The sequence below is a fragment of the Eupeodes corollae genome, chromosome 1 (assembly GCF_945859685.1).
Source record: "Eupeodes corollae chromosome 1, idEupCoro1.1, whole genome shotgun sequence".
In the NCBI taxonomy this organism is placed as follows: domain Eukaryota; kingdom Metazoa; phylum Arthropoda; class Insecta; order Diptera; family Syrphidae; genus Eupeodes; species Eupeodes corollae.
In genome coordinates this window covers 860177-869788 of record NC_079147.1, presented here as the reverse complement: position 1 = coordinate 869788, position 9612 = coordinate 860177, and the positions used below count along the sequence as shown (strand labels likewise).

Here is a 9612-nt window from a genome sequence, read left to right as displayed (position 1 = left end):
AAAGATGACAAAATATTCATGAAGACCGAAAGAGATTTAGACAGAAACAACTTGGAGCCAAAAAAGTTGATAATTTGTTTTGACCTTCAGAGCGTGTTTTCTCTTCCCAAAGGACACTCTTCCTCATTTTATTACAAACGAAAACTAAGTGTTTTTAATTTAACGGCAACAGTTTGCCCCGCCTACAAAAAACCAAAAGTAACTTACTGCGCTATTTGGAGTGAAGTACATAGTGGTCGCTCTGGTGACGATATAGCCAGTGCTCTGAGCTCTGATTAAAATATTACAGAACGTCTTGGCAGATCATCCTCATGTGGAAATTTTGACATTATGGAGTGATTCTTGTGTCCCACAAAATAAAAACAAGATAATGTCAACAGCTTTAAATACGTTTTTTCAATCAAAATTTTAATACCATTCAGAGAACAAAAACTATATCAAAGGAAAAAATTAATGATATAAAAAGTTTGTATACTTTTATATCATCAGAGGACAAGAAGTACATATTTTGTCATATTTTAGTAACGCAAGACTGTGTGCATAATTGTAATTTTGCTGTATACAAACAAATAAATAGTTAAAAACTATGTAGTTTTTTACTTTATGAATTACTAAATAAATATATTTTTTGTTATGTTTCATGATTTTCAATAAATACATTTTTAATAATTTATTATTGGAATGCCGTACGTGCACAATTTTTGACGTACGTGTATGAGTAAAAGAAAATATTGATTTCAGTGGCGTATACGGCAAACTCATTTTGTAATAAATTTTAAATATTTTGAAAACTAAAGGCATTGTAGAATAATTCTTTACATTTTCTGAAAGAAGATATCCGTATGAATATCTTGACAAAAAATGAAAAAATCCCAGCGGTTGGTTTTCGAGCAATAGGCTGTCAAAACTTCATATGCGATTTCCCAGAAACATTTAAATGGCGCTTACGGTTTTTTTTAATTCCTAAGCAATTTAAATTTTTAGGGATGTGTCCTTTTCGAAATTGCATATTCAATTAGGGTTGTGCCAATTTGCAACAGTTGATGAGACTATAAAAAATTGTAGAGGATTTTTCAATTGGCAAGGGTAGAACTTGGTGTCTCGTGGCGGCCATTTTGGTTTGTTTGACATCTGTCAAATCTTTTGATTATTATTCAGTTAAAAATAAATAAATTTGGTGGCGCAACAGTCCCTTGAGAACTAGGATCTAGTTACTTACAACTCTTAACTATTCCTGTGCGCTAGTACTGTTGTCAGAAATAGGGGGGACCTACATCGGTTATCGGTTATGTACATTCTTGTAAATGTTTTCAGTCAAACTCTATATAGAAAGTTTGCTAAATGTTTAAACTATACGCCAACATACAAAATAGTTACGTATGCACGGTAAGCAATTTAAATTTTTAGGGATGTGTCCTTTTCGAAATTGCATATTCAATTAGGGTTGTGCCAATTTGCAACAGTTGATGACACTATAAAAAATTGTAGAGGATTTTTCAATTGGCAAGGGTAGAACTTGGTGTCTCGTGGCGGCCATTTTGGTTTGTTTGACATCTGTCAAATCTTTTGATTATTATTCAGTTAAAAATAAATGAATTTGGTGGCGCAACAGTCCCTTGAGAACTAGGATCTAGTTACTTACAACTCTTAACTATTCCTGTGCGCTAGTACTGTTGTCAGAAATAGGGGGACCTACAGTTTTGTAGCCGAATCCAAACGGCTAATTTAAGAAAGCACTTTTCATGACAAGAATTATTATTAGAGAATTTGTCAATTCTTCGCAAGAGGAAGTACCCTTGAAAAAACTTTAGATGGTATAGGCTGGGATCGAACCCAAGACCTCTGGCATGACACTCCAACACACTTCAGTTGCTTATGCCAAAATAATCATGGCAAATTACGCGGTGCCTGAAAGTGTACAGCAGAACTCGAGGCAGTCTATCACTCGCGGTGCACAACAACTCGGCCTTTTGCAGACTTCAACTTGGCGAGTTTTGCGTTGGGACTTGGCTCTACACCCGTACAAGATTCAACAGACCCAATAGCTTAAAGTTCTTGACCATAGACAACGCCGTTTGTTCGCTGACTGGGATTCAAATCGTTTGGAAGAGGACCCCAATTTTGGCCGAAAAATCATCTTTAGTGACGAGGCGCATTCTTGGATTAATGGCTGTGTAAACAAGCAAAATTGCTGTATATGGGACGACAATAACCCACGCGAGGTTCAACAGGTGATAATGTATCCTCAAAAAGTTTCCGTTTGGTGTGTATTTTGGGCTGGCGGCGTAATTGGTCCACCGTCAACAGCGAGCGCTATATAACAATGATAACTAGTTTGTTATGGTCCACACTAAACCATATGGACCTAGACGACGTGAGGTTCCAGCAGAACGGCGCTACGTGCCACACGACGATTGACATTTTGTATGAACGATTTTAGGGTAAGATTATCTCTCGCAGGGCTGAAGTCGCATGACAACAAGCTCATGCGATTTGATCCCTCTGACCTTTTTCCTGTATGGTTTCTTGGAGTTGCAGGTCTATGCAATTAAACCACAATTGTTCGATGCCCTAAAAGTGAACATAACAGCCCTAAAAGTGAACAGTTGGATCTTTGCGAAAGAGTATTTAAAATTAGACTCGGATCCGGGTCGCCGTAAGGATCCCAGGTTGGCATATGAATGATGTCATATTCCACACTTAATGGCATGCATGACAATACCCCCACTTATTGAAAAACCCTTTATCTACTCTACATCTCAACATTTTTACATTTAGGAGTAAATTTTGACTCCAAGTTTTTATTTGCTTCTCATTGCTATTGTCGCCAGAGCCAATGCAATACTAAGATTCATGGAATTCATGTTGCGCTCTATACTTCTTTAGTTCGGATGCGGATGTTTTCATCAACAACTTGTCTCCGATAGAATTCAAAAGTTGAAGAGTCGTTTTACAAGGTTTGTCTTTCATAAAATGCATTGGAACTTCTGACCAAACTCTGTGGATAAATCTAGAAGAACTATTCATGATGTACTTTTTGTGCTTAATATTTGTTGCTACCACATCAAATTCCCTAACTTTATCTCTTTAATTATTATCTATACTCCAACAAGATGGTTGGCCTTTTTTTCAGCCTAGACACAGAACTAAAAACGGTATGAACGAGCCAATCACAAGGTCAGTTAGAGAGTTTAATGAAATGTATGCTAATATTGATTATAAATTCTCAAGAATTCAAAAATAATATATATATATTTAATTTTTAAGAAGTTAATCTTATTATTATTTAATTTTTAAGATAATTTAAATAATTTATGTACATTTTTTTAGTAATCTGTAAAATAAATACATTTATTTTCTTAAACACTGTTATTTATCCACAATTTATCATTTGCTACGACGACGTATATTTGTAATCAAAAAAAGTAACTAAATATGTGAATAACATTGTTAGTTTTTCATACTAATTTTGTACAAAAAAACCTTTAAAAATAATCATATAAACTAAGATATTTCATGTGAAGTTCTTCAAAAAAACTCATTTGCACAAATTATAATGTTTTTAAATTTCTTTAAAAAATATATTTCCCTCGTATGCTTTTCCTACTCAAACCCAGATGTCTATCAAATTTCGTTGGAAAATGCTTTTCATCAAGTTTTTATAACTTCTTCACCTACTATTGTGGTATATGCTTTGACTTGCAGAATGTAGGTAATAATAATTTTATTTGATTCTCCAACAATTTCCTGAACTAATTTCTTAGAATTTTCTTCATTTAAATTGACTTAAAGTAGGTTAAAAGTTGATAACTTGACACCGAGAAACAAGGTTGTCATGGTTACGAATGAATATGTGAAAAACAAGAACGATTTTAAAAGACCCAAACATGTACATATATCAAAAAAATTTATCGTGGCATGAAGAAAAGAAACAAACTACAAAATAATTCCCCTTTATTACAAGTATATGAACAATATTGTTTTCTTTAAGTAATAAGTGCATAACATGTTTCAGGTTTTGCTGCATATACTATTGGCAATCTGTCTTCCTGCTAAATAAAATGTTTGGCCCAGTTTTCAACGGCCCAAATCCAATTCCAACGAATTTTTAAATTTACGCAAATGTTTTTCCTCTTTCGAATACAAATCTTTCCAATATTTTATTTTTGGAATCGTAAGGAGATTCTTATTGTTAGAATTTACATTAGTAAACTTATGAAATAAATCAATTAAACTGACTCAAAGGGACGTTATTTCAGGAGTTGGAATGATTTATTTATTAAATGCTATTTAAAACAAGTTGGTAACAGAGAATTAAATTTAACCTTACATTTTTAAAAGATAAAATGTCAATTCTTAAATAATCACCCATGTTCCAAATTTCGATCGAGAGTGAATTGAAATCACTTTTCAATTTCGCGTGAAATGAAATTGCATGTTCTTCAATATGATCGACTTCGAAAACTTCGAAATTGCTGCAAACTGTGAGAACTTAAGGATCATCCATTTTTATTTTGTTTCTGAAGTAAAATGTTTGGTGTTTTAAGTGAAAACAATTCAAGAAAAAATATAAAAAGACGAATATATTGGATTTAAGTGTGTGAAAATTATGTAGAATTGTTCTGATAAATAAAGTAAATTCTTGATTTCCCCTTTAAACTTTCATTATAATTTTAAATTAAGCAAAGACAATTTTGTATATGTTATTAGGGAAATAAAACCTTTTATAATACCTTCATCGTATCCTTCAATTCAAAAACTTGCTGCAACCCACCGATTCCTAGCAGAAGTAAGGTATCAAAGATCAATTCACAGAAATAAAAAATGTGATTTGAATGCGACCACAAAATGGGACAAACCGAAATACAGAACAACCATTTGCATGTTCGAAAATGCAATTCAAAATATCGATTTGTGGAACACCCAAACTCACTTTCGCAAATTGTATTCTCAATAAGTGAAATGCAGAACATGAGCAAATATCTACATTTTGAAACATTTTCAATAATCAGTCCTTTCGTCACTAAGATAATACGTTTTCATACATTTTTTTGTGGATGGTATTTGTTGAGGCACCTGGAAATGTAGTTTTATTAAATTGTCAACAAAATTGGTGTCAAACGTACAGAATCCTGTATTGCTATAAAATAAAGTACAACAAAAATTAACTTTTTTAAATTTTTATTTCATTTCCTCATCAATCTAAATATATACTGTTTATATATTTTTCCATTTTGTTATGTTTTCAATTAGCATCATTGATTTCCCATGTTTAAATACTGATTATTATAAATCGAAATATATTTGTTTAAACTTTCGTGTTTTCTAAACTATTGTTTTTGTTGATTTATTTTTGTTTTTCTTTATAATTGAAAACTTCATTTAAACGTTTTCTTGCGATATAAGTTTCTTTTTATCTTTTTGTTTTGTGTAACGCTGTTATGTTTTTTATTTGTTGTTTTTTAATTCTTGCACCTGTGTTGATTATTTAATATATTTCTGAAATTCTTTAACGGTCTATTGTTTCAAATATATATTACTTATATATTTTATGGATTTTTAACTTCCTTTTTTTTATTAAACATTGTGTCATCACCTTTAAAAGTAAAGGGAATCATTATGAAGACAATAGTATACTAAAACACATGAATTCAATTAAATAAACAAAATAATAATTTAAAAGAAAACAAAAATTTAAAACTAGAAAAAATAAATGTACATATTTCACATTTCTTAAATCGTAAATAAGCTCATGTGTGCAATATATATTTTGTTATTGAAAGACAATTTATAAAAATATTTTATGTTTTATGATTTGTATTTAGTAAAATTATTTTCATTATTTTTAAGTTCAATTGATATATTACAAACGAAAAATTGAAAATAAATACTATACACTCCATTGTTTAATTTAACGGTGTATATTGCTCTGTTAGTTAAAGTAATGAACATTTATAAATCATTACCATTACATTATTATTCATAGAGAAAGTGTGGGAGATTTTCTATCAACTTGTCTTAATTTTGTTTAATTTTGTTATATTGTGATTTTAATATATTTAACAATGACGATGGTACTTAAATGAAATGGCAGAGGTTTATTCAAAACAAGAGTTTTCTCAAACCGAAAATTTGGCAACATTTTTCCTAAGAGGGAATGATTAGAGAGTCATTGAATTTGAGTCTTTTTCTTTTTTCTTTGTTAAAAGCAAAGTTTTTGCTTGATGATCGAATTGGCGTTAATGAAGAAATGGAATGTTTTATTTTAATTTTAGTGGTATAAGTTAAAACTATTTTATATATGTAAAATACTCGATAGATTTGTGCCTTTTATGAATTAAAAAATAAAACAAAGTTCAAAAATAATTTTGTTTGTACAATTAAATTGAAATAAATACGAAATGTAAACGTTTGTTTTTTTTTTAGTTTTTTCCTATATAATAGTTTTATAGTTTGTTTATAATTTCTTGAAACCATAGATGTGTATTTATTTCATTTTGCTTTTGTTAATTTGTTTCATTTAAACTTTAATTTAATTTCATTTTGAAATGTTTATTTTTAAATAGGTTTTTTTGTTTATTAAATAGATGTTAAGCTCAATAATTGAAAAGTACAATCCTCTTGTCTTTTGAATTTAATTTTATTATTTTTTGGTAGGTCGTTCTGAAATTTGTTGCCAGTAAGGAAGTATTGGTACATTTTTGTTGGTGTTGGTTTAATGCCTCTTGTTAAAATCACATGTCTTTTGACTTTCCTTAAAGTTGTTTTGTATCTGATAAATACATTCATACAATTTGAGTAAAATCCATACTTACTAGAATCAAATCTAATATGGAAAACAAACTATCAGTTAATTTAAAACGAAAAATTGACTATAACTTGATCGAATTAGTGTGTTCCTTTACCTTGCAGAGATTACAAAATATATTTGTGGTATCACAATAAAATTAATTAGCAAAGCTCAATGTTTTATTTCATTCAGAGTTGCTACTCTTGAATTATATAAATTGTTTACACTTAGATGAGCCTACTGTTTTCTATTCGTTCTTTAAAATCAACACAACTTTTTGAGGAAAATGAACGTGTGACTTAAACTACAAAATTTTAGTCAAAGCGATTTCTGTGGGCAAGTGTTTTTTAACTGTTTGAAATTTCAAAGAAATTTGAAATTTCAAAGAAATTAATGTGGGAAAAAAATTAAATATTTAGTAAATGTTTGTTACCAAATTTAAATTCATACTAGGCATAGACATTAACATTTTTCTCTAAAGTAACATTCTTATAAACATCCGAATATTTTAAATTGCGTTTCATACCAACAAAAACATTTTTTTGAGCTTTAACTCTTGCAAGAAAAAGAATCACATAATTTGAATGTTGCATAATTTTAATAAAAACTGAATATAGTTATTTATAAATAAAGTTTTAAATAAAAAACAAGCAAACAATTTTGTTTTAATTGTAAAGAAACGCCACATGTGATATTTTTTTTAACTTTAATGCAATGGGAAGATTTGGTACAATTCATAACACGTTTGCCATGATGGAAATAGAATATATTATTTTTTGGTTTTAATTTTACTTTCAAAACTGATTTAATTTGTTTTTAATTCGTTTAATTCACCTATTTTTTTTTAATTCACTATTAAAGTTTTTTTTTATTGAATAAATTTATTTATTATGTTTTTCATTTTTTTTAAATTCAATTTTTTTGGTTTTAATTTATTTTAAAAATGTATTATCTTAAATATTTAATTATTTTTAAATTTAATGTTAACATTGGTTTGAGTTTTTCATTCATCATAAACTAATTATATTCACGCACACCCTTCGCTCAAACAAAAGAAATTACATACGCAACCCCGTCATACAGGTTAAGGGTCTTATTTTTTTTTAATTATTTTTGGTTTAATTTGTGCTCGGGAATGTTAATTATAGTTATTATTTTGGTATTTAATTTTAATTTGTTTTAATTCTTGTAGAATGTCAATTTTTGTCTGTTCTTTTGCGCTAAAGATTAAATTCTCTTATTGGTAAATGTTTTTGAGTTTATTTGTTAATTTACTCTTTATCGCTTCACATCCTAATTTTTACCCTTCTTGTTTAGTTAATGGAATGTTTGAAAGGCTTGATTCGCTACTTAATTGTGTTAATTGGAAAATTAATAAAAATTTAAATTAACAAATAGTAAAAACAAAAAAACATAAATAATTGTAATTGTTTCTAAAACTGGAATGATGAAATTTTTTGAAAGTCTTTATGAGTACCAAGGCTGTATAAGAATGCATTTTTTATTTAATTGATTTATTGTTGATGTTTTTGAACAATTGCATGTCAAGAAAAGTAACAAGCTCAATAAATTGTTATGAATTAAATGGAAAGCTAGATGTGATTGCTGTGCAATTTTTCACCAGGTTAATATTTGTGGGAGTATGAAACCTCAAATTTGGTTTAAAGTTTTGTACTCTCTTGAGGTTATTAAACTTCTAATGAATTTAAAATTCAAATAAATCTAAAATGCTATAATTCTAGTAGGTAGTAAAATAAGTTAATTTTTAAATTCACTTTTTTGATGTTTGGTGTCTTGGTGATTCACACTATTCCAAACAATTAAATTTGTGTATACTAAGAAAAGAACTTTTCAAAAAAATGCATCCTTTACAGCACTGCATGAGTCGAATGTTTTGGTTGTTTTGTTTTTCTTATACCTTGATAAGTTCAATGCGAATTTTTGTAAATTCGTCCTGAGTAAATGTTGTTTTAATATTATTTTGTAATTTATTATTTTTGTTTTCCAAAATCTACTCCAAAGTCTCTATATAGTGTGATTTTGTGGGTTTTTACTTATTTTTTAGGTAATATGTGTGCTCACTCTATTTATGATTAAATTCTAATTTTCTTAAGTTTCTTTTATGTTTTAGTTATTGCGTCGTTTTTTGGTTTTTGTTTTTTTGAAGAATAAAAGTGCGATTGTTCTTCGGAAATGATTTTTCATTGTCCATTGCTTTATACTTTTGAGTGTTGTGGAAAAATAGCTTGTAAGTTTTTTTGTTTTTGTTTTAGATTACTTAGGGTTCAGTGAATTATATTAAATCCAAATATTTTCTTTTTGTTTAAAATGTTATTTTTTAACTTGATAAAAATTAAACCTAGATTAAGTGGAATGGAAATTAATTTCAGGTTATAAATAATAAAAAAAAAGTTATACATACAAAAAAAACTAAAATTAACAGAAAACAATTAATTAAATATTTGTGTTGTTGTTGTTTCAAAAAGCTTTTTTGGCTCTATTTAGTTAAGATTATATTGAGAGTCAACCAATTCACATTCACAATCGCATCCTTCCAAACAGTCCGGACATTCTAGCTCACTGTCTTGTCAGTATAGCCAAGACACGGGTACCCATTGTGCTGTGGTGTGAACTCGATCGATTGCATTCTCCAGCGCTGCTATTGTCTCGCCAATGTCATTGTTGACTATTGTGAAGTCAAAGAAATGACCATACGCCTGACGGAGCATATCTGACTCTTTGGCCAGACGTTCCAGGCTCCCATCATACTGTTGAAAAAAAGGACATAACTTCACTCAGTAAAAATAAAACAAAATTTGAAA

At 29.0% G+C, this 9612-nt stretch overlaps 1 protein-coding gene across 8 annotated transcripts in view; it reads right to left on the bottom strand.

Moving 5' to 3' along the window:
* Positions 1-5164: 5164 nt before the first annotated feature.
* Positions 5165-9612, bottom strand: part of LOC129943118 (peripheral plasma membrane protein CASK) — a 235407-nt gene continuing 230959 nt past the window's right edge. For all 8 annotated transcript variants that reach the window (XM_056052359.1, XM_056052360.1, XM_056052361.1 and 5 more), the window contains one exon: positions 5165-9558. In XM_056052359.1, coding sequence (XP_055908334.1) covers positions 9379-9558 — 180 coding nt within the window. In that variant the 3' untranslated portion in view covers positions 5165-9378. The remainder of the gene's footprint in view (positions 9559-9612) is intronic.